The sequence below is a fragment of the Camarhynchus parvulus genome, chromosome 14 (assembly GCF_901933205.1).
Source record: "Camarhynchus parvulus chromosome 14, STF_HiC, whole genome shotgun sequence".
NCBI classification, from domain to species: domain Eukaryota; kingdom Metazoa; phylum Chordata; class Aves; order Passeriformes; family Thraupidae; genus Camarhynchus; species Camarhynchus parvulus.
The window spans coordinates 1,665,521-1,690,285 of record NC_044584.1 but is presented as its reverse complement, the minus strand read 5'-3'; the positions used below and the strand labels follow the sequence as shown (position 1 = coordinate 1,690,285).

The window sequence follows — 24,765 nt, the reverse complement described above, 5'->3', positions numbered from 1 at the left end:
TGAGTTAACATGAGCCAAAAGATGAAAAACTCTCTCAAAATTGGTTTTTTCCTTTCTCCCTTCTCTATTTTCCTTCCCTTCTATTCCCTTTTCATCTTTTTGCCTTATGCTTCCATCCTTTTCTCATGGACTCTTTTCTTTGGCAATGTAATTCCCCAAGCCTTCTTTCCCTGTCACTCCAGTCCTGCTTTCCTTTTGCCATCTCCTCCCTGACAGCTGCTGAACTTCTGCTCCCCTCTGCTCTCCCTTCATTCCTGTGAATGAAATTCCCACCTTCAACTGGGCCAGCAGACACCAGCCAGGAGCACTGTCTATCCCCAGATGGGCTGTGCCAGGCCCACTCCAGGGGATGTTGGCCTTTCCAGCAGGAGCCCAACACCTTTTAGCCAGGCAGGGCCTCGGCAGGTGTCCCCTGGATATTGCTGGTTAGGTTTGCTGCTGCTTAGGTACAAATTCAGGGGCTGAACACTGCTCCTACAAAGGGAAAATGGGGATGTGAGGTGATAACCCATTGATATTAGTCCCATAAAATGCTCTCCTTTCTGATTGTGGTCAGCCCTGCCCTAAACAAAGCTTTAACCTTTTAATTCCCCTGATGATAATATTGACTCTTCAGCAGGAGAGGCAAAGGATCTCTGATCAATGAACCAGCAGTTTAAGGACTCTGTTAGCTCTTCATGTGGCTGTTTCTTTGTGCAGAGATTTCCTGTGAAGTGTTTTTTGTTTCTTTTTTCCCCTTTCAGTGACATCCAAGCAGCACCCAGGACTCCAGCAGCTGCTCCCATGGGGAGGATGAGGTGGTGCCACTTCTGTACTGCTTCATTTCAGGCAACAGTGTCCCACTAGAAATTCATTCCTGCCTCCAGAACTGGCCAGGTCACAGCCCTGAGCAATGCAGAGGCAGAATGCCTTAGCTGGGCTGGAGTAAAGTGATGTTATCAGTGAAAGAGAACTGTAAACCCTCAAATTTCATTTCCTAGCACTGACCTTTGGTAGTTGAGACAAGCATGGCTGGAGGTCGAGGCAGCACCAAGCCCTGGAGGTCAACTTTTTCTTCATCTGCTCCTGCCCCAGCTGGGGGAGGTCTCTCAGAGCTGCAGAAAAATGATAAATATTAAATGAAAAATATTAAAAGGTTCTGACTCAAACCTACTTTCTGTGACAAATCCAAGGCCACAGAAGCTTCTCTGGTAAAACTGCTTTACTGGAAAAGCCATTTCAATCCCTTGTCCGTGACATGAGCTGCATCAAGGTCTCTCTGACTGAACATCTTTTCATATTGCTCCCCCTGAGGCTCTCTGTGTTCAATTAAAAGTAGCTAATGCAAAGTAGTCAGCTTGGCAAAGAAATCTGGGAATCAAGAAATATGTCAGGCTGCACTAGCAGAGCTTTTCCCACCCACAGACACATCCTAGTTGCTATTCACTTTGGGTTCTTTAGGCTGAGTTTAACCAGTTTGAAGGGTTCGTGTTAGGCAACAAGCATGATCCAGTCTGGCAGGGATGTTCCTGCCAGAGAAACTTCCACAACATTCCTGCACATCCAAAAGGACCCAATCAGGGCAGGGTGAACAGAAGGTGTGCTTGAAAGCCAGGGACTGTCTGGGAACAGTTTTGGCGGGGATGTGAGCTCAGGCTGCTCAGGCAAACCTGCCTCATCCCCTGCCACCAGCACGGAGCTGGCTGGAACACATCCTGCTTGCTCACTCCCAGGAGCCTGTAGCATTTGCAAGTCTAATCTGAAAAGGGCAATCTGAGCTGCAGTTTGTATTCCTGTCTCCCAACAGACCAAATTACCAGCATTAGGAGAAAGACAAGTGCATTATTTAGGAGGTAGCACTGCTCCGGACTGAGTTATACCAGAGGAGCAGAATTTATCATCTTTGTAAGAGGAAAAAGGCATCCCTGAGGAAAATAAACAAATAAAGAGAATGAAACTCGACCAAATTGATTTTTTTTTTGACATCTTAAACATAAAAATGGTGACAGTCGCTGGTTGTGGCTGAGAGCAGAGCTGAACTCTGACACATAATCCTGCACAGCAATCCACAGGTTAATTCCACATGGCTCAGCTTTGCCACTCACAGAAAGCACTGACAGCAGTGCAGAGCATCTCACCTCCAGCCTGCTGCCTCTGACTGTGCCACCCTGCCCCCAGAACAGGCAGCATCCCTAAAAACCTCTTCAGAACCCGCAGGTCTGAGCTTTCTGCAGCAGAGTTTCTCATGCAGTACAAGGTTTATAAGCCCCCCTTCATTTTCACACACTTCTCTCATCATCCTCCAAAGAGCCTTTTCCTACTGAATCCCTTTATCAGTTGATAAATAGGGCAAAGCCAGAGGTTTCCTAGGAGAGGGTCACTCACTGGCACACAGCCTTGCAGCTCTACTCCAGCACCAGGTGTCCAAATAAGAGTGTGAATTAGGGGCCTGGATACCAGGGAACAGGGAATGGGAAGCAACTGCAACTGTCCCACACCTGACACATCCAGGAGCTGAGAGAAGAGGAGCTGGAGCTGTGCCAGGGCAGGTTTAGGATGGAGATCAGGAAAGGTTCATCTCCAGAGGGTGCTGGGCACTGCCCAGGCTCCCCAGGGAATGGGCACAGCGCCCGAGGCTGCCAGAGCTCCAGGAGTGCTTGGACAATGATCCCAGGAATGCCCAGGGTGGGATTTTTGGGGTGTCTGTGCAGGGCCAGGGGCTGGGCTGGATGATCCCTGTGGGACCCTTCCCACTCAGGATATTCCATGGTTCTAGGATCCGCTGCAGAAGAGAGAAGGATTTCTGCAGACTGCACAAGTGGCTTGGAAATGCACAAGTAGAGGGATTGCTCCCCCTGCGCTGCCGTGCTGCAGGACCCTTGGAGGGCTGGCACAGAGATCTCTGAGTGCCTGCCTGCCTCAGGACCCAGGACACAGAGATCTCTGAGTGCCTGCCTGCCTGCAGGGCTCACTGCCTGTGCAACAACAGCTCCAAGCCATCCGGGGCCATCACCTGGAAGGCAGGGGCAGCATTCCAGCAGCTCTCCCTCCGAACCAGAGGCACAGCTCCCGGTGCACCCGGCTGGCCAGGGGCAGGAACACGACAGGCTCCGCCCTGCCACAGCCTCGGGTGATGTCCTGCAGGATTCCGTGGGCTCTGGGGCCTCTCACACCTAATGCCAGCACTGGGGGCACCTTGCCAGGCTCTGAAGTGTAGGAGGAAGGCAGCTTTTCTGTGGAAACAAACACTTGTGTGAGTAAAACATGGAACAACCCACCCCAAAGTCGTTCACTCCACTCAAGGGCTCTTTTCAGATCTGTCAGAGCCAGACTTCAACAGAGAAACCACCTGGTTACCTGTCCTGGGAATCCATCACCTGGTTATCTGCCCTGTGTCACAGACACATCTTGTGAAAAATCCTTTCCCTTAGGATTTTTTCTCCTGAGAAGCTGAGAGGCCTCAGAAACAAAATGCAAACAATGATTATCTGCTGCTGTGGAATGCTACAGGTGCATCTGTGATTGGTCTCATGTGGTTGTTTCTAATTAATGGCCAATCACAGTCAGCTGGCTCAGAGTCTCAGAGTCAGGAGCTTTTGTTATCATTCCACTTCTTTCAAGCCTTCTGATGAAATCCTTTCTTCTATTCGTTTAGTATAGTTTTAATATAATATATATCATAAAATAATAAATAAGCCTTCTGAAACATGGAGTCAGATTCTCATCTCTTCCCTCATCCTGGGACCCCTGCAAAGCACCACATCCCTGGGAATCCATCTCCTGGTCACCTGCCCTGGGACAGAGATGCTGGCAGCACCTGCACGTGTTCACCCAATAGCAAACCTGAGGTTATTCAAGGCAATCTCTTGAAGAAAGAGGGATTTGTTGCCTCATGTTTGCTGTGAAAAGTTATTACAGAGCAGGTGATGCACTGGAAGTGTCCATGCCTGTGGCAGGGGTTGGAACTTGGTGGTCTTCAGGGGTTTTTCAGCCCAACTGTGACTCTGAGCCAGCACTTCAAGTTCCTCTTGTTCATCACCACAAGCAAGGCTGGGGGATTGAAGTGCAGGACAAGAACAGGGGCCTGAGGAATGGGATGGATTTGAAGGGCATCACAAAATGGAAATCTGGGGACTTCTTTTTTACACTATTTCCTTCTGGATTAAATACAGATTTTGTACAATGCTCTAAGGTCCAGGCAAATATTTGATTTGCCACCTTTAATTTTCTGCCAGGATTTGAACCCTGACTTCCCTTATTTCTTTCCACAGCTCTTCCCTATGACTCTGGCAAACCTTTCTCCAGCACAACTGGGGCCAAGGAAGTAACCCAGAAAAAGCAAATTTGCCTCCTTTCCAATTCTTACTGCAGATGTCAGAAAATGCAGCAAGGTGTGTGATTTTCTTCCCTTAGGTTTAAAAACATATACAAATGTATCATTTCTTGCATGAGAATCAGAAGGCAGAAAACAAATCTCCAGAGCAGGTAGATAATGGAGCAACTGGCTGTAAATATTTAAAAGAATAATTTTAGGATTATCAAGCTAAGGGAAAAATCTAATTTACAAACTTGCACAGCAGTTCTCAGCTCAAATGAATTGTCTCTTCATATGAAATATTCTTAAATAATGGTGCATGGTACAGAGCATTGAAGCAGATCTGCTGCCTGTCAGCTCCTAATGACTGCAGGTTTTATGGTTTTCTTATTCATCTCTGGAGCCCTCCTCCATTTCTCCAGCTCTCACCAGGAATGTGTTCTGTGCACAGCACCCAGACAGCTGCAACTGCAATCCCATTCCTAGGGCAGCCTGCTCCTACTGCTTTCAAATGCAAAAAGGGAGTGAGGAGACTGGGGAATTTTCTTTGCTTAAGCTGGTCTTCATTCCCCTTCTGCCAGAGGAGAAGGAAGCCCATTTCTCTCCCTCTCAGCCTGCCTGTGCCTTTCCCAAGAGAAATGGATTGTTTGTGGCACATCTGAACCTTCCAGAAGAACTTCCTGCCTTAAAAAGAAGCACAATCTCTAAACTCTGCAGCTAAGGGCACACCTGTTGCTCTGGAATACCTGAATATTATTGTGCTGCTGCAGCAACCAATAATATTCCATAATGCTTTAAGGCAAGCTTCATCATCTCTGTTTCTCAAATGGGAGAAAACAAAGACTTGAGTGGTACATGCCAGTATTTGATACATTGATGTCTGATGTTCAAGACTTTGTGATTTGAGTTCAGAGCCCCAGATTGTGTTTATTTACGTTCTCCTGCTGGTCTCCCACCTCAGATGGGATTCTATTAAATACTGTGGCATTTTGGTGATGGTTTATCAGCCAATGCAATTACAGGCCAGATAAATCAGTACTCCTGTGTCGGAGCCCAGTAAATTCCCCTGACTGCCCTGGAGGGCTCAAGCTCTTGCTCGGGGGTTCAGAGACCTTGGCACAGAGCCCAAGACCCCTGTGCCTTTGATTTTGACCCATGGAGCAAATTACCAACTTTATGTGAAGAATTGCAAGTCAAGAGAGTTTAAGTAGAATAATAGTTAATTTATCACAGGGCGAAAATGTAGAATTTTGGGATTTTTAGAATGGGGGTTCAGGAGGCAAGATGGAGGAATCTGGGTGTGTCCAGTCTTTCTCCTTCTTCTTCTTGGCCTCCATCTTCTGCTGTGATGTTGGCACTTTTGGATTGGTTTAAGGTAGAAGCTCACTGTCTAACATAGGTGATAGGTATTGGGAAGTTATTGTAAATAATGTACATGTAGTTTTTAGTATAAAAAGATAACACTGCCCTGAGGGTGGTCAGTGTGCCTCTGACTGACCTGCTGAAGGGACCTCGACAGGCCAGAGAAAGAATTTTATAGATAAGAAACAATAAACAACCTTGAGAATGAGAATAGGAGAGTTCTGACTCCTTCGACTGCCAGGCTGGTTGAAAAGGGACTTTCTAAAGCATCTCGGGGTCACTGTGACCAGCAGAAGTCCCAAGACTCCTGAGGTCCCACAGGCAATGAGATGGGGGAATTGTGGAAAAGGGAAGCTGGATTTTCTGCAGCTAAAAGCTTCAGGAGTATCAGTGGGGAACTAAATTATTTTATTTAACTCACATGAAATGTGTGAAAGCTCGCTGCAAAGGAACAACAGCTAAAGTCTGAGACCCAAAAATGCATGAAGAGTTAAAAATTCAGCTCATGGATATTCAACACCAGGAACAGAAAGAAAGAAACAGTCAAAGCTATTCTATCATTTCTTTTGGGAAAGATACAGGAACTGATAAAGTAACCCTCGTGCAAATCTGACTCTGATCACCCTTCACCTCAGTGCAGTTACAGATCAGGGAAGCTCTGGAGGAGAGGCAGAGCCCACCTGAGCTGGAGAGCAGCAGCTCCTGGCCGGGGTAGAGCAGGCGGAGGCCGCAGACATCCAGCCCAGAGCCCAGCAGCAGCCTCAGAGTGTGATGGGTCTCCAGGGGGTTTTGGAAGAGAGCCTCAAACAGCAGCACCATGGCAACCTGGACAGCCAGAGAAAAACATGGAAAAAGCAGGGAAATGCTCCCAAGGCCAGCAGAAGCTCAGAGGTGCAGCCCTGCTGCTCACCTGGAGTTCCCAGGATGGATCTGCACTGCCAGAGCTACAGAGAGGCTTGGGTTTGGTTTGTGTTTATGTGCAGCTCACACATGAGGCTCTTGGCTTTGGGCTAAATCACAGCTATTAATAATTATCATTTAATCTACTTCTGCTGATATAACTTTGCCTTTTGTCACATAAACCTACTAGTGAAAAACTGCAAGGCCTCTGGGGCAGAGCCCACAGTGCATCCCTTCTGTTGTTCACTTTGTGCAGCACCACTTGCCCATCTTTGGGTGATGAAATAATAATAGACCAACTGCCTGTGTCTCTATACCTTTAACAACACCAAAATCAACACTAAAAAAACATCAAAAGGCAAACACATCACTGGTGCTGTCCCAGATTTACATTTCAGAGTCTTCTGTACCAGCCTAATCCATTTCAGCCCATCCTGGCTTGTAGGAAGACTCACACCAACACATTCTGAATGTTTATACCCAAAAGGAAAGCAAATTATTATTATTTTCCCCATCAGAGAAACAAATTGTTTTAAAAAGCAAGGGCTTTACAACAGGGAGCTGTGTGGTTCTGTGGATAATAAATTGTCTAGCTGGGGATCAGACAAGGTGATTTTCTGGCCCCAAATTTGAGCGTGGTTCTCTTGGATGTTGAGCAGCTCAAGGATTTCCCCAGCTCAAGGTTTATGGCTGCAGCAAACACCAAATGAATCCATCACTACTGGACACTTGAAATGAAATGCTACTGCCCCATAAAGACATTATGAGGCTTTACCATCATGATAAATGAAGATAGAAATTTACTCAAATCATATAAAAGTGGTCTAATTAGGAATAAAAGCTCCATTTCTTTATGTTTGCCTAGCTGAAGCTCTCCTGCTATTAACCCAGTACTCACAGCAGCCAGGAAGGAAGAATTTTCCTGTGGCTGCTCTGAGTCCCTGGGGCTGCCTGGGCTTGGGGCCAGCTGTGATAACAGAGCCATCTAGCACAGGGAAGCCTCAGGAAGTGCCAGTGTCCCCTTTCCTCAGGAGCCTGGCACTTGGCCTGGCTCTCCATTGCAAATTGGCTGAGCTGTGCCCAGGCTGGTCTCAGAGATCACCAGTTCTGGCCACTGAACCCTGGGCTTCTGACTTGGCCTGGTCACTGGGGGCTCCCACTGCAGGGCTGTGCCCAGCTCTGGGGCCACCAACACAAGAGAGATGTTGGCCTGTTGGAGCAAGTCCAGGGGAGCCCATGGAGATGCCCCAAGGGCTGGAGCCAGGCTGGGAGAGCTGGGGGTGCTCACCTGGAGAGGAGAAGGCTCCAGGGACACCTCAGAGCCACTGCCAGGGCCTGAAGGGGCTCCAGGAGAGCTGGAGAGGGACTGGGGACAAGGGATGGAGGGACAGGACACAGGGAATGGCTCCCACTGCCAGAGGGCAGGGATGGATGGGATATTGGGAATTAGGAATTGTTCCCTGTCAGGGTGGGCAGGCCCTGGCACAGGGTGCCCAGAGCAGCTGGGGCTGCCCCTGCATCCCTGGCAGTGCCCAAGGCCAGGTTGGATGGGGTTTGGAGCAGCCTGGGACAGTGGAAGGTGTCCCTGCACTTTGCAAAGCTCCAGGGCAGACATCAGGGTGAGCTGCTGCCTGCTGAGAGAGAGGCTCACTGAGCCCTGCTTTGGAAATCAGCCCTGCTGCCTAACCAGCTATGAAAATGTGGCTGTTCCACCCTTGAAGTGTCCAAGGCCAGGCTGGATGGAGCTTGGAGCAGCCTGGGACAGTGGGAGGCCTCCCTGCCCATGGCAGGGGTGGCACTGGTGGCTTTAAGGCCTCTCCAACCCAAAGCAGTCCTTGTCTTTGTGACCCTGGGCTGATCCCTGTTAGTGCTGCTGGCCCTGCCCTGCTCTTCGCAATAAGAACTCATTTCACATGGGTGAGGTCCTGAACATTTTGTGCTGCACTCCTCACCAAGAGCTAATTGAAATCACTTTAACCTTCTCTTCTCCTGGGGAAGAGTCAGTACAAATACTCCCTACTTGTTCATACCACACACACAGTTACTCAAGGTCAGGCAGAACCAGAACCTTCAGAAATTTCTTGGAATGTTTCTGAGTTTAATCAAAGTTGTGCTGTTTACTGACTTACAGTCAAGTGGTTTCAGGTTATCAAAATTTTGTCTACTCTTACAAATTTGCACCTGGTTGGTAGCAATTTCTCCAACCTACACATTTCAAAGTTTAATCTTCTGTGGCTCAGAGCAATCAGCACATCAATACTGATGACATAAAATACTCAGCTGATGTATTTAGGTCTGAGTGAAAAATACTTCAAGATCAGTATTTGTATCAAAGCTCTAGATTGAAATATTCCAGGGCACTTAATTGTCTCTCAGTGTCCCCCCTGAGCCCCAGGGGAGGAAGGAGGGGGTTGTTTGTTGTTCTTTACCTCGATGTCTGTGTCCCTGCAAGCCTCCATGGCACTGCTGTCAGGGAAGTGTTTGTCATCACTCTCAACTGTCTGCCAGTAAAATCCCTTTGGCACTGCAAACGCCTTCTCCACAGCCTGAAATGCACAAAGGACAGCTCTCACTTCCATGTTGCCTTGGTCCCTTAAAATAAAGCAGGAAAATCAGGATCTTGTGGCCACAGAGCACACAAGGATGCAGCTAGTGGATTAAACTCAGCCCAGTGTTGTTAATTTATGTCATTTGCTTTCTTCCAACTATTCCAGGAGCTTTATTTAAGTGATATCCCAAGAATATGAATCTGCAACTGCTTCCCAAGAACCTGAGCATTCCCAGGGTCCAACCCAGTGACTCCCCAACATGCAGAGCACCTCCAGACAGCACCAGGAGCTGCATCCATCAGCTGAGACCTCAATTCTCCACAACTGTGCTGAGCACTCAGCAGAAAAGGCCTTTGTGAAAGCAATGCTCTAATTAACCAATCAAATGGAAGGGTAGGGAAGGGATTGCATGAATTTCTACATGCCTGTAGCCAAAATAGCACATTTCTCCTGTGCTCATGTCACCACAAGTGACACATATCTGTTAGCCTCATCGTGCCACATCCTCATGGATAGGCAAAAATCTGGCATTTAGGTCACAGCTCCACACAAGCACAGCATTTCCCAGGCTCAGCACCTTATTTTGTTTTTCATCCATTTTCTGGGCAGCCAAGCAAGCAACTTGTACAAGTGCAAGGGTAAGGATGTGTCACTCAGGAGAGGAGAATGTGCTGTGACTGCACGCTCTGTAAGCAAGGCCACAGTCCAGGGACAAAGGCAACCCTTGAAAGTCACATTTGTCAGCTTCTGCTTAGAACATTCCAGAAATACAGATGCATTTAGGCAGAGTTCACAGTGGGCAGGAATCATTCCAGGGACGAAGAAAACAAAAATAGTCACTTTTAAACCACAGGCTCAGGTGTAACTCAAAGAAGTTTCACTACTTTTAAAGGCTCCACTTTGATTTACTGCAGGTGTTAATTTGTCCTCAGCTTATGTGGACTGACCTTTTCAAAAACAGGAAAAGAAATTAATTTTCAACATGGTCTCATCAGGACTTTTATGATGGAGAGAAAAGGGGCTAACCCTGCATGGAGAAGCATCCACTCTGCATTATGAGCTCCATATAATGCTCTTTAATTGTGTCATCACCTGAGAGATTTCGGGTGTGCTGCTTGGCAAATGACAGGCACTTCAGAGCATTCCACAAATGTTTCAAAGTAACAACCAGAAAATGAAATTCATTTGAATATTAAAGCCCCTCTGACAACTGCCTTTCCACTTCAGTAACCTTTTGTGTTGTCTCCTTCCTCTGTTTCCTGTGCTTCATGAGATATTTGCCTGAAATCAGAACTGGGGATTTCACTTTTCACTCTGTTTCAGTCAAATCAGCTGCACCAAACAAGGGCTTTGGCATCTCCCAGTGGATCTGTGCATTCTGTCCTGCAATCCATCAATCCCCAGCCTCCACTGCTGATATTACACTTGGTTGCTGTGGAAAATATCATCAGAGGAAAAGCAGATTTAAGGGAAGGGATCTTCCCCATTCCCAGTGCATGATGCCAGCTCCTATCTGCAGCAGTGAGCCCAGACAAGCCCTACAGAGTGGGAATGCAGCAAAATCCCAATTTCTTGTTTCTTCCAGCTGTTCCTTGAACAAACTGTGAATGCTCCAGAAGGAAGAGACAAATGTGCTCAAACCAGCACCAGCCTCTATTTCCATAGAAACCTGCAGGATAATCATCCAACTCCAGGGCACAGGGTGGAAAATCCAAGGGGATTCCAGGGTGGAAATCCAGGCTGGAAAATCCAAGGAAAATCCAGGGTGGAAAATCCAAGGGGATTCCAGGGTGGAAATCCAGGCTGGAAAATCCAAGGGGAAAATTCAAGTGGATTCCAGGGTGGAAATCCAGGCTGGAAAATTCAAGGAAAATCCAGGGTAGAAAATCCAAGGGGATTCCAGGAGGAAATCCAGGCTGGAAAATCCAAGGAAAATCCAGGCTGGAAAATCCAAGGGGAGCACCCTGGTGTAAGCTGTGGATCCATGGTGGTCCCAGGATGCTGTTCCAAGGCCACAGCAGGGGTGTGGCCACACCTGGGAAGCAAGGCCTGTGGGAATTGTTCCTGTCATCTGTCACCTCTGTTTTCCAACAGCCAACCTGAATGGGAGTTCACAAACCAACAGAAAACAGAGCTTGAAAAGTCTTATTTCTTCCAGAAAATCCTTCTCCTTGAGACAGGTGGCTGCAGGATGAGCACCCTGCTTTGTCCAGCCTGGCTGTAATGTCCATTGCAGAGCTCCTGACACAGCCTTCCTGTGCCATCAACAGGAAAAAACAGGCAGAAAGTCACTTTCCCTGTGAGGTAGGACAGAATTGCATAGAGCCAGTTGTTCTAATACTGAGCTGAGCCCTTTTGGACACAAAAAGAGAGGGGGACCCTCTGCAGGAGCCTTCTGCTACTGAAAGAACTTGGACACTATTTCTGTTTATGACACTTTAGTGCTACTTTTAATGTTCCACAAGAGGGTGGGTGTGAGAATATCACCTCAGGGCTGGTTCCTGTCACTCCTTCAACATCACAGCAGCTGTAAATCCTTTCCCAAGCCTGTGGAAGCATCAGCTCTGAGCGCTGACCTGTCCCTGGTGGGAGGAGAGGAGACTCCCCAAACCCTCAGAATGGTGAAGAGGCAGCCCAGCCTTTGATCCCTACCTAGAAACACCTTCCCAGTGAGGCTCTGAGCCCTGCACCAAGCTCCCATCTCCTGGGAAAAGCCTCCTCCCAGGGAGGAAGGCTCCTGCACTCAGCCAGCAGCAGCTGCACAGCCCCAGGGATGCTCTGACTTCTGCTGTGACAGGTTTCAAAGCCCAGACTCATGAACCATAACCATCCCCATGTGTGCCTCCAGGGCTTCTTACAGCACTGACATCCTCTCCATCCACACTGCCATGATCAGGATGAGCAGGGAGGGAGGGCACATCCATAAACTCCTGGTTTTAGTTATTCCCTTTTGTCAATTTATCCTTATTTGGTTTGGATGCCAAATTCCAGCTTCTGCCACCTTAAGACACTGGAAAGGACCACTGTATGCCACAGCTAGGATTGAACACACACCAGTTTTTCCAAAAGCATTTAAAAGAAACCTCAAGCTCCTGCTTTGGTTCAGATAATATTACTCAGATGAAGGCAGAAAGAAGGAAACTCACAGGAGAACAAAAACATGCTGTAAAATCCTCAGCAGAAAGAAGAATAAGCACATTTCAGAGAAGACTGGAGCTGCAGCAAAGCCATGAATATTTAGCTGTCACACAGAAATATGACCAAGCCTGTGATCCCCTCTTTGTGCTTCCAGTGTTTTCTGTTCCCATCTCTGACAACAAAGGAAGAGCTTTTGCTGTCAGGTGATCTGAGAGAGTCTTCTGAGTTGCAAGGAGTCTTCCAGGCTGTTCCCAGCCCCAGCAGGAAAACAGAAACTGCAGGAAGCATCCCCATGTACTCCCCAATCTCATCTCACACACAAGACAAAGTTCTGCTCAGCCATTATCTCTGTGAGACAACAGCAAACCCCTTATAGAAGGATGGTGCACTTGCAGTGCCTGCAGAGCCAGGGGGGAGTTCTGTGCTCAGGTAACCTCTCCCTGCCAGCCCTGCTGAGCACATCAGGGCCAGCAAAGAAAGCACTTCCCTCTCTGTCTCTCACTGAGCAAGGCTCATGGCTGATGGGATTCACCAGATCCTGCCCCTGAATGAGGCACATCACTCTCAAACTCTCTCCTCTCCCTGCTGCCCTGGGCAGGAGCAGAATTTTCCTGGTAGAATCCAGATGAACACAATGCTGAGTGTGTTCCCTGCACATCTTCCCTCCCCACTGTGCAGGTTCTCTTCAGATGGATGCAGAATTTAGTACAGGTTGCTGGACATATTAATTATTTTATCATTTACTAGGAACTGGTATTCAAATTCCATTTTACACATCCATTTTTTTATCTTGACATTTTTTTTCAAATAATTAAACGATCTATGCCTACATTATCCAAATCATTTGTCATCAATACACATTCAATTAACCTTCCTCTATATTTCCTAGTATCAGAAACAATAACCAACTGTCATCATCACTCCACAACCACCCCCAAACACAGAAATAACCCCCCCCAAAAAAACAAACAAAAATACAAACCATGATGATAAATCATCAGCCAATCACCCACCAAATTCTACGTTCTTGTAGCTTATAAAAAGCATGACAAGTGGAGGCACCACAGGCAGCAAAATCTGGGATAGAGAGGGCTCAGCAAGGAAGACATGCAGTTGTGGTGAGTGGATTTCAGAGAGTTTGAAATGGATCTCACTTCCCCTTGCTCCCCTTCTGGATTGGGGAGATCTTAAACCACAGAAGACAGAATGAGAGAGCAGCTCCCAGCTTTGTGCCCAGCAGCACCAATGGCAAAGCACAGCAGCTTGAGAGTTCTTTAAAGCTGCTCTTTTCAGGAATAATGAGTGATGGACACAATCTAAATGTGAGCTGTCAAATTCTAGGAAGAATGAAAACCTCTAATGTTTTATTCCTCTCCAAGCTGTGCCTTCATCTTTGTGCCAGCTCTGGTAAACATCAGTGTAGTCCTTCCTCCTTCTAAAGGTTAGGGGGTTTTATTTACAAATGCCAGTGGCTGCCTGAACTCCTGGCTCCATGAAAATAAATGCCAGAGTCCAGCAGGATTCAGCCAGGGCCAGGATGTCACCTTCTGCCTCCTGAAGATACAGCCATGCAGCCATTCTGGGCTGCAGCTATGGATTATTTTCTATAAATGTAAATAGATGAAGTGCCAGGACAAACATTTCTCCTCCAGACAAGCCTTATCCATGTGGAATCTCACCCAAGCTGCTGGTACAATGTGAGCTGGCTGCCCTGCACACTGAGGCTGCCAGCCAGGCAAGACCTGAGCCTTTTCACTGACTCACATAAAGAGAAGCCACAGGCAAGGTTTGAAAGCAAAGGGAGGAGGAGCCTGTCCTTTTGAAGCTCCTGCTTGACAGTTCCAGCCTGGATGTCCCAGAGCTGAGTGCTGGCTCCATGGCTGGCACTGCCCATGCTGCAGGACCCATCCTGCCACCTCTGCTTTGGGTGAGCCCATGTGGAGGAGCTGTCCTGGGTGTTTTATCCCTCCCTAATGCCCAGTTCAGCTGCACAACAATCAGATCTTCCAAACCTTGGAGGAGGAAAGCACAGCCCTGGGCTGTGAACTGAAGCTGGGAGCTCACAGCAATATGGGGATCAGCTCTGGGAGCTGAGAAAATTCTCCAGGGAGCTCAGGCAGCATTTCCATCCCAAAACATGGCCCAGCTTGGGTGCTGCTCACACAGCATGGAATGAGAGAGAACACATGGGCAATAACCCCAAATCAAACCACAGCTGCCCCAGCACAGGCACAGAAGCACAGCAAAGCCCAGTGGCTGCAGCTGGGGATGTGTGAAAGGCAGTGCCCACACAGCCACTGCAGGGTTGGCTGAAAAGCTGATGTGGTGATGAGCAGCAGCTCCCTGAGCATGCCTCTCTCAGCACTGAAATTAAAAGTTGGTACAGCAAAAGACAGTGGAAGATGCTGAAGGCAACTCAGCAAGGCCAAGGCCATAGTGCTTGTCAATGAAATAATGTCACAACACTCAGAGCCCTGAGAGCTCAGAGTTCTCACTGAGCTCATCTCAAACACAGACTCACAGAGCTGAAAGATCCTCTGCAAGTGCCTCCCACTGCCTCTTCAGAGGCTGCACACACAGCCTGGGAATCTCAGCTCTGAATCTGTGCCTCAAGTGCACACAGCAACATCTGGGGCTGCTTTCCACAGGGATTTCAAATTCCAGCAGCAATGGCCAGCTCTTCATGTATCCAACATGGTTATTTCAGAATGTGAAATAAAGTGTGCAACTTTCAAAGCTTCTGTGTGTGAGAGCTCCTATGGCAACACAGTTAACATCAACTCCAGCAGGGAAAGCCCAGAAATCTGAAATTCCACATGAAAGAACTGCTCTACTTTCTGCCAGCCCCCTGCCACACATCAGCCTTGCTGTTAGGTCAGTCTTGTGCTGCTGAGCATTTTCAGCAGGCCTGGGTTACAATACTGGGGCAAATTCAGCTCCCTGGACCCAGTTCAGGGATTCTTATCTACAATTAGCCAGAAAAAAAAAAAATTAAAAATGGAGCTTTGCTTAAGCAAAAAGTAAGGAGGAAACTTTGTGTAGACCTGCCCTTAATCACTGCTATTTGAAAAAACCCACACAAACTTTGTGTCAGAGCAGGGAAGCTACTGAAGGAGCACCTGATCATCGTGAGGTGCACCAAAATCAGTTTTCTGGGACTTAGAGTAAAAAATCTCCTTCACCTTGACTTAGGGATGTCTGTGGACAGAGGAGGAGGGATGGAGGTCCTTAAAAGCTCCCTGGAAATGCTGCTGTGCCCTGACTCCTCTGTCCTGGCAGGTACCTGCACAGGCTGGGAGTTCAAGGAGATGCTCTGGAAGATGACCATCAAAAGCTGCACTTTTTGGGCAAATGTCCCAATGTCCAGAAAAACTGAGGGAGAGGAAAAGAACTCCAGGATGGAGCAAGAGGCTGGGGAAAAGCAGCATCAACACTTGCTCTGTGTGTGCTGTCTGTATCCCTAAGGTGAGAGTTTGCATCCTGAGGCTTAGCAGCAGAAGTACTTTCATTTTATGCTAAAATGAAGAAATCTTCTTTCTGCTGACAGGGGACCTTGCAGTTAGCAGCTTTCACAGGGATGTTGTCACTCCCAGCCCAAGCTGGGCTTTAATGACTGCATTGTGAGCTGCTGCTCCTATCAGCAGTGAATTGCTGCAGGTTAATGGGCTCATTGCACAGCACTCATAAAAATGCCTCCAAAACCAGCACAGGCAAAGCAATCTGTTTGAGGTCCAGAACAGGCAGAAAATCCAGCAGACAAATTGACTGAAAACAATACATTGGCTCATGCACTAACAAACAAAAAGCATAAAGGTTATTACAATTACTGCTGGCAATTGCTCCCCAGATCACACACAGAGCTGCTCAGTACACAACAGATTCCCTCTGTCTCCATCTCTACCCATTTTTTTTTCCACCATCCTGCCAGGATTTCTCTCTCAGACTCTGATCTACCTGGAGCAAAAGCAAGGATTCACTCACTGCATGTTCCTCCACCACGTGGGCACAGGTTCTTTGGGCTGCTTAGTTTTGTACACACTGCCTCAAAACAAATGCAAATGTACAAAAAGCAAAGCATGGATCACTGGCCTTGTACCAAACCTTCAGACCAAAGAAGTTAAAAGAAGATGATACTGAGTTTTCTATGCAGCACTTTTTGGTTGTATTTTAATGACACTTGGGAACATTCTCAGTTGGTAGCACTTTGCAAAGCTCCAGGGCAGACATCAGGGTGAGCTGCTGCCTGCTGAGAGAGAGGCTCATTGAGCCCAAGCTTTGGAAATCAGCCCTGCTGCCTAACCAGCTATGAAAATGTGGCTGTTCCATCCCTGGAAGTGTCAAGGCCTGGCTGGATGGGGCTTGGAGCAGCCTGGGACAGTGGGAGGTGTCCCTGCCCATGGCAGGGGTGGAACAGGATGGGCTTTAAGGTCCCTCCCAACCCAAACCATGCTGTGATTCCACAACTCTGTGAAAAAACACACAGTGGTCTCAGCCTCACTTAGTCCTGGGGGGCACAGAGCACTTGAACTTGGGAAGAGAATGTGGTTTTTAAACTGACATCATGTTTTCCATGGCATCAAGGCAAAGATCCACCCCCAGAAAGTGCCTGCTATCTTGCTGTTCAATTCCTAATGATTTATAATTCCTCTAATAAGGGATTTGCATAAAAGCCCTGGCTGTTTTAAATGCTGCCTTATTTTATGCCTTAAAAGCATGAAGCAGATTTATCTTTTACGAGTAGTCAGACTCTTTATGGCTCTTGCTTCTGCTTGAAAGCCACAGTGACTGCAAATCAACAACACTAAGCCTCCTTTTCCTGCACACAAGCGGGATAAACCTTTAGGCAAATTGCTAAGTGCACTGCTAAACCCCTAAGCTTTCATGGCATTGATTCTCACAGAGTCATAGTAATCCCCAAATCTGGGTGAAATGGCAGAAAAGTTCTCATGCTACATCATTTTCAAAATTAAAACATCATTGTGAACAAGAATTGCAGGCTTTGCCATTCCCTGGAATTGTGTCTCAAGGGTTTTGTTCATTTACAAATATTGGGAAAAGATCACAATTGTCCAAAGGCTGGTGCTGCTGTGGGAAAGAAATAAACAAAAGATTCCTTCAAAAGGTATAGAAATCAGGTCATATTCAGTGCTGCTTTGAAAACCCACTCTAAGTATTTATACCAAGGTAGGAAAGGCTGGGAAAGGCCTAAAAGCAGCATTGGGTGCCCTCAAGGAATAAATTCCCCCAATTAGTATAAGGAATTCTTGTTACATTTCATTTGGTGGAATATTTGTTATGGAGCACTTGCTAATCTGACAGAAGTGAAAGGTTAATTATTATTCTGCTTCTGGACAGCAGTGAGTGCTCCTGCAGACATTTCCAGGCAGCCAAGAGATTGGAAGCACTTAGTTTGGAGAAGTGCTGTGTCCTTGGAGCTCACACACTTCCCTGGAAATCCACAGATACTAAAATCACAGAACTGAATCACAGAATATTCTAATATTAGAAGCGTTTGTTTTCAAACTCTGTTTAAATCCTTTGCTAAAGCAAATGAGAATAACACTGGAAAAACAACTTTTACTGGACTTGATCAAAAAATTACCAGAAGTCCAAGCACTTGTGTACAGTACCTGAGGGTCAGGATTAACAGTAATGATGTTACTGAGCAGGACAGAGGGAATTGCAGGAACAAGGGGGCACAGCTGGTTTTGGAAGCGACTGGCCAGTTCATCTCTCCACCAGATAAGATCTGGAAGCCATGTAGACATCAGAAATGCAGAAATCTTCTGGTAAAAGCTGGATGTTCCCTGGAGATGTTCTGCAGTCTGCAAAGAGCCAGTGGTTAAAAAGCTTTGGTGATGGTTTCAGAAACTCTGTCTGCACCTGGCAGCTGCAGCAGCTCCTCCTCTGCCCAGAGCCACCCCAGACCCCAGTTCCACCCAGCTGCCCTCAGATTCTCCAAACCAGCCCCTGGTGTGACACCCTGCACCTCCCAAGCCACTGCACCCTTCATCCCATCCATCAGCTCTCAAACCCTGCTCCAAAGCAGATCCCACCACCCTCAGAGGTGGGAGAAAAGACCATAACCAGGACCATGAACCAGCCCAACACAATGAAACATTAACTTCCAAAGACTTTCTCAGGGATATAAATGAAAACAGGTGTTGGTGCCCCATCCCTGGAAGTGTTCAATGCCAGGGTGCAGAGAGCACCGAGCAGTCTGGTCCAGTGCAAGCTGTCCCTGCCCATGGCAGAGGGTTGGAATTAGAAGAGCTTTAAGGTCCCTTCCAACCCAAACTATTATGTGAATTTTAAAGATTGAGGCTAATATTAATACTGATACATTAATATTGAATACTGCACTGCTAAACTACAGTTTTCCATCATTTAACCTCCCCTCTAAGCCTCATTGTTCTTCAGGTTGATTCTTAATTAGCAGGACTTTCAGAGAATAAAACCAGTGACCTCAAGGAGACCTAATTAGAAATTAACAGACTCAACAACTGTGCAGAACATCTTCTCTCCACCAGTTACTCAGAGGGAAGAGAAGGAACTGGTGTGGCCTCATCTCAGATCTGGGGCAGGTGTGGATGCCACAATATCAGAAGGATCTAAAGCTGTTGGAGTGTCCAGAGGAGGGACCTGGGCATGGGGAGGGGTCTGAGGAGCAGCTGAGGGCACTTGGATTGTTCAGCTGGAGGAGGAGACTGAGGGCAGAGCTCAGGGGGGGCTGCACAGCCCCCCCCGGGCAGCTCTGATCTCTGGGACAGGGAATGGCTGGAACTGGGCAGGGCAGGGGTCAGGCTGGATTTTGGGAAATGTTCTTCCCCCAGAGGGTGCTGGCACTGCCCAGGCTCCCCAGGGAATGGGCACAGCCCCGAGGCTGCCAGAGCTCCAGGAGAGCTTGGGCAATGCTCAGGCACAGGGTGGGAGTGCTGGGAGGGTGGGACTGGGTGATCCCTGGGGTGCCTTCCCACTCAGGAAATTCCATCACTCTGTGATTATTGCACCTAAAAAGTGAAGCTCAAAGAGGAAAACCCCAAATCAAAGAACAGAGATTGGGAGCTCCTCTGAGCCTCCAGAGAATGAAGTGATGGAGGGACAGAGAGGAGCCCCAGATCTGCCCACAGTGCCAGTGGGATAACTGGAGATGCCTGGCAGAGAGCAGAGGCTACACAAATCTCATTCCCATGTACAAATCTCATTCCCATGTACAAATCTAATTCCCATGTACAAATCTCATTCCCATCAGACGTGGAACTGCAGCCTGTCCATCAGCACACAGGAATTACAGGAGGTGAGTGTTTTGACATCTCTTCTGACAACAAGAAACCAAGACCAGGCAGGGATGTTGAAATCTGCCTCACTTCTAGCAGCTGTTTGGAGGAGGACAGAAATAAAATCACCCCTTAATAAGCTGATAAAAATGAGAGGAAACATAGCAGAACCCCTGGATATAAGACTAGATGCCATCCCAGCTGAATAAGCCAAAAGACTTCTCAATGTGCAAAAAACAGGGGCTTTTGCCTGGAGAAGCCACTCTTATAATTCTATTTATAACTATTAGACCTTGAGGCAGAAAACCAGAATGTGATAAATAATAAAAGATACACACAGAACAGTGAAGTGGTCAGTAATTAAGAAATTGATGGCTCAGAGCCCCCTTTTGGGGCTGCAAATGGACCCTGGGCTCTACACATTAGTATTAAAATATCATTTGTCATCATGGTTAACATTTACAGATACTGGGTCTTTTTTGCATAATCAAAAAAAAGTAGCTTAAGGTATCCCTGAATTCTTATAACAAGCAGATGCAACAAGAGCACCTGGAAACCCAATCATATTTTAAAGGTAAGGCTTGAAAAGTGTCTTTTTGTGCCCACAGGAGACAACTGGAACAAGAACCAGTAAGTGCCCCAACAGGACATTGTTTTCCAATCCATCCACTGAAAACTTGCACTTTAACAGGACAGTGAGAGACTGAGGGCTGCAGTGTGAAGAATAAAGTCCACATTTCTCTCCACAGCAGCTGAAGCTGCCCAAGGGCAGGAACAGAGAGACTTGCTGTCATTTTCCTTGTCTCTGCTGGGGCTGACATCCCAACTTGTGTTGTTCCTCCCAGCTCTGATCTCTGCTGGGGAAAGCAGCAGCTCTACAAATGCCTCAGGAAAAAAAGATTGACACAAGTCAGTGCTACCACAAAGAGCCTCTAATGAGGGACAGGAAACTCAAGTCCTGCTTGCAAGAGCTGCCCCAACACCTGAAATGTCACTGCTGTGCAACAGAGCTGAGCTCAGAAGTTTGTCATGATCAGGGTGGGCAGGCCCTGGCACAGGGTGCCCAGAGCAGCTGTGGCTGCCCCTGGATCCCTGGAAGTGCCCAAGGCCAGGTTGGACAGGGCTTGGAGTGACCTGGGATGGTGGAAGGTTGTTGTTCACAATGTGAACTGGCAACTTCCAAATTAATGTATTTTTTGAAAGACTTTTACCATGAATGCATTCCCACAAGAGTTACTAACACTTTACAACAAAGACAAGACTTTCTAAGTATAGACAAGGACAGTAATAGAATTCTTAGACTTTCGGTTTTCCCAGCTATCATCTCAGCAAATTGTACTGAGAGCTGATGATTTCAGCTCTTACTTACAATGCTCCAATGGTAATTCAACCAAAACCAACAATGGCTATTGCTCTTGCATTACCAATGAATATAAATAAGCAAGTTGTATACTAAGAAATGCCTGTTAAGAGTTTCAGCCCAGTGCCTAATGTCCTTTAGATAAAACACATCCTTTAGATAAAATATGCCTTAAGAATTCTCTACAAATTCATTTCTTTCTCACATTAGGTGTCCCAGCTTCTTGCAGGGATTTGGACTGGATGGCCTTGAATGGTCCCTTCCAATCCAAACCATTCTGTGATTCCATGAGAAGGACTGGAAAAACTGCACAGTTTGTTCCACCAGGTTTGATTTAACCCTTCCCAGCTCCAACCAAACACTAAGGGCAGCCTGAGCCCACAGCTCCAAAAGTTCATTCTGTTCTGTAACCCTGGGGAAATATTTTGAGCATAATCAGTGCTCAATAATTTTGGTGCTTTGGCCAAGCCCTCAGCTGGAATCAGCAGAGAGCAGGTCAGGCTCTGTCCCTCCATTCCCTTTGCTCCACAGAGGAAACACCTTGAATTCATATAAGAATTTAGGGAGAATTTATAAGAATTTAGGAAGACCTTAAGCTACCTTTTTTGGATTATACAAAAAAGACCAAATATCTGTAAATGTTAACCATGATGACAAATGATATTTTAATACTAATGTGTAGAGCCCAGAGTCCATTTCCAGCCCCCAAAGGGGGCTCTGAGCCATCAATTTCTTAATTACTGACCACTGTCATCTGTGTATCTTTTATTATTTATTACATTCTGGTTGACTTCAGTTGCCAACAGCAAGTCCTTGTCCAGCCCAGCAGAGCCTGGCCTCTTCAGCCTCTGCTCAATCACTAGTGGAAAAGCTGCTCATTGTTTTGGGCTGGGGTTTTTTGGTAGTGTTTTAATCATGACATTTGCTGCCAGCATCCATTATTTATTTTCAGGAGCACTGGAGCCACAGCTGTGAAACTCCAGGTTTTGTGATACAACATGGGAAATTCAATTTTTGCTGCTTCCAGGAGGCAGCTGCAAGTGAAGGGGATGCTGAAATGTGTTTTAAAACCATGTTCACACATCCTGATCCATTTAGGCTCCCCATGGTGTGGCCAGCAGGTATAACACAGAGATCTGGGGATGAAACAGGCAAAACCAGAGTAGAAAATCCACTGAAGCCACAGAAGTTGCTTTGAGCCACCTGAGAGGAACTCAGGAGCCTCAGCAGAGCACAGGGCAGCACCTCCAGGGTTCCTCAGCCACAGGACAGTTATTCAAGCAAGTGGCTCTCAGATTTGGGGGACACAGGGATTGCTGCTCCCCACATCCACCTGGCCACATTGCTCAGGTAAAACCAGGCAAAAGTAGCAATACTACCTAAAAAGCTGTCTCCAAAAAAGAAATAGGTACAAGATGCTTGAGCCTGTATCAAATCAGCTCTGTGAAGGACAGAACCAACACAGCAGAGCCCAGAGCTGCAATTTCACAGCTTTGTGTTCAGGACAGGAGCTCATTATCATGTTTTACATCACAGGTGCTCACAGTTCATATCATGTTTTACATCACATGTGCCAATCCCAGCATTTGTGCAAGACCTGCCAGTTTTATTGCACAGCTCAGGCTCTGGGGCCCACCAAAACTGAGGGCACAGGCTCATGTCCTGCTTCCAGGCCTCAGCTCCTGGCAGTCAAATAAAAATAATTCCTCTTCCTGTGCCACACTCTTCACATGGTTAAAATAAAGGAGGAAAAACCAGAATAGGTGCCAAAAGATGTGCCTCCTCCAAATGCAGCTCAGTTTCTGCAGTGTGAGGTTACAGCTAATGAACAATTGACAAAAATGATGCCACGGAGAGCTGGTTTCTGGTCTGCACATAACCTAAAAGCAGCATTGTTGGATTATGCCCTTTTCTGACTCAGAGATGGGGCAACTGAGAGGCATTTAAAAATTTTTATTCTATTTTCTCATGTCTCACGTGAAGGGTGAGACAATGTAGATGTTAAAATTCACTCCATCACAGTTAAATGCCATAACCTGACTGCAGCACAAGTGAGGACAGCTTGGGTTGGCAATCAGCTGTAAAAGCAACCCCTCAGTTCCATAGCATTGGGCTGTTCCCCATCCCAGTCTGGGCAGCTCTTCCACTGCTCTGTCCTACCCTGCTGGGATTGCAGCTTGAACTGGCACATCCAGCCTGGTGCTCAGTGCAGAGCACTGCTTGCACAACTACCAGCTGTAAATGCTGCTACTCACTGATGCCTCGTGGCTCTGGGGGCAGCTCTGGGCTGAAGGTTCCTCTGGTGCCACCAGGCAGGCGTAGAGGGCCAAGCCTTCCTCTGTCCAGGCCTGCTGCAGCCCCACCACCTCAAATGGAGCTTTGGGACCATCCTTCCTCTTCACAGGAGGCACCTGGAAATCCATTGGAACACAATTCCATTTTTAGATGGACTGAAAAAAAACCCTTTATCTTGCTCTGTTGCTTTTGAGTAGAGCCCCACAACAAGCCAGGGAGAACTCTGCTTTGATTAGTAGATTAGCTGTGGTTTAGCCAGTAGAAAAATCAATAAAGACCAAATTAAATAGGAATAACACATTGCTTTTGATAAGCCATAGGATTTATTTTCACAATGAGGACTTGCAAGCTCTGACTTCCACCAGTTTCACTGTGTGGAAGCAGGAATTCACATTATTTCCCTGCTCCAGCAGGGGTGAGCACAGAGCCCCTGCCAAGGCTGCCCAGAATGTTCCTGTCACAGCAGCACCGTGTGTGCCTTGATCAGTGACACTGAGATCAATCCAATCCCAGCTACAGATCAATGCAAAGGGATGATCCATGCCAAGGGGCTGCTGCAGGCTTCCCTAAGAACCCAAACTGACAGCCCAAACCCCAGCAATCCCCAGAGTGTGAATCCCCTTTTAGTTGGGCTGAGGTGATTTCTTTTTCATGGATTTTTGTGCACATGTGTGTGGGAGGCAAACATTCTATTTTCCAGTTTATAGATCTGATTTAAAGCAAAAAGGGTGAAAAGTGATTTCTGCAACCCCAAGACATGAATTATTATTGTGAATATCAGTTTAGATCCAGGGAGAAGGTTCCAGTGGGACAGACTATGCCCTGGCTCTTTAGGTTGCTCAAATTTAAATAAAACATAATCCACTTTAACATGCAGAACACATTGAAATCTTGATCATAAATTAGAAAAGAGAGAGGAGAGACACCTGAAACAGCCTGGGAAGGCACTGGGATGCTGCCAATTGTCCATGGCAGCTGGTGAAAAGGGGCAGAAAACTCTGGGAAAGCCAGACACAGGGAATCAGCAAAGCCAGGAGAAAGGAAAAGCAGAGGTATCTGATCCAGAACATGCTCTGGATGGAGAGAAAGGCAAGTCTCAGCTACAGGGCTGTAATTCCCTCCCAGGGCTCTGGTGGATACAGAAACTCCAAGTCTTGTTCTCCTGGTTTATACCACCACCAGTCTCTAGGTGCATTATCAGCTCTATTTACTGCATTTACAGGGAGATAAAGGCCTTTAAAAACATGTTTCTAACACAGGGCCAGGCTGGATTTTCAAACAGCTCAGCTGGATCATTCAAAACACCAGCACCAAGTCCTCCACAGCTCTGAACACTGGATTCCCATGGGGAATTCTGCACCATCCAGGGGACCACTGCTCCCAGCTGGCAGCATCCAGCACACCTCCAATGGAATCAGCAAGGAAATGCTGATTTACACAAGCCAGTCCATGGAATTGCATGGATTATCAGATGAGAATTTGGTCTAAAAATGTCTCAACATTTCCAATGGTCACAGAAATGTTTTATGAGAAATCCTTTCCTTAGGATTTTTTCTCCTGAGAAGCTGAGAGGCCTCAGGAACAAAAGGT

The 24,765-nt window shown here is 47.0% G+C and overlaps 1 protein-coding gene across 1 annotated transcript in view; it reads right to left on the bottom strand.

Moving 5' to 3' along the window:
• C14H16orf71 (chromosome 14 C16orf71 homolog) overlaps window positions 1-24,765 on the bottom strand; it is an 88,250-nt gene that overhangs the window by 43,043 nt on the left and 20,442 nt on the right. The window contains exons 6-11 of the mRNA XM_030958418.1: window positions 23,136-23,291; window positions 17,874-18,068; window positions 8,986-9,102; window positions 6,337-6,481; window positions 2,993-3,212; window positions 988-1,094 (exon numbers count right to left, since the gene is read on the bottom strand). Of these exons, the coding sequence (XP_030814278.1) occupies window positions 988-1,094; window positions 2,993-3,212; window positions 6,337-6,481; window positions 8,986-9,102; window positions 17,874-18,068; window positions 23,136-23,291 (940 nt within the window). The remainder of the gene's footprint in view (window positions 1-987; window positions 1,095-2,992; window positions 3,213-6,336; window positions 6,482-8,985; window positions 9,103-17,873; window positions 18,069-23,135; window positions 23,292-24,765) is intronic.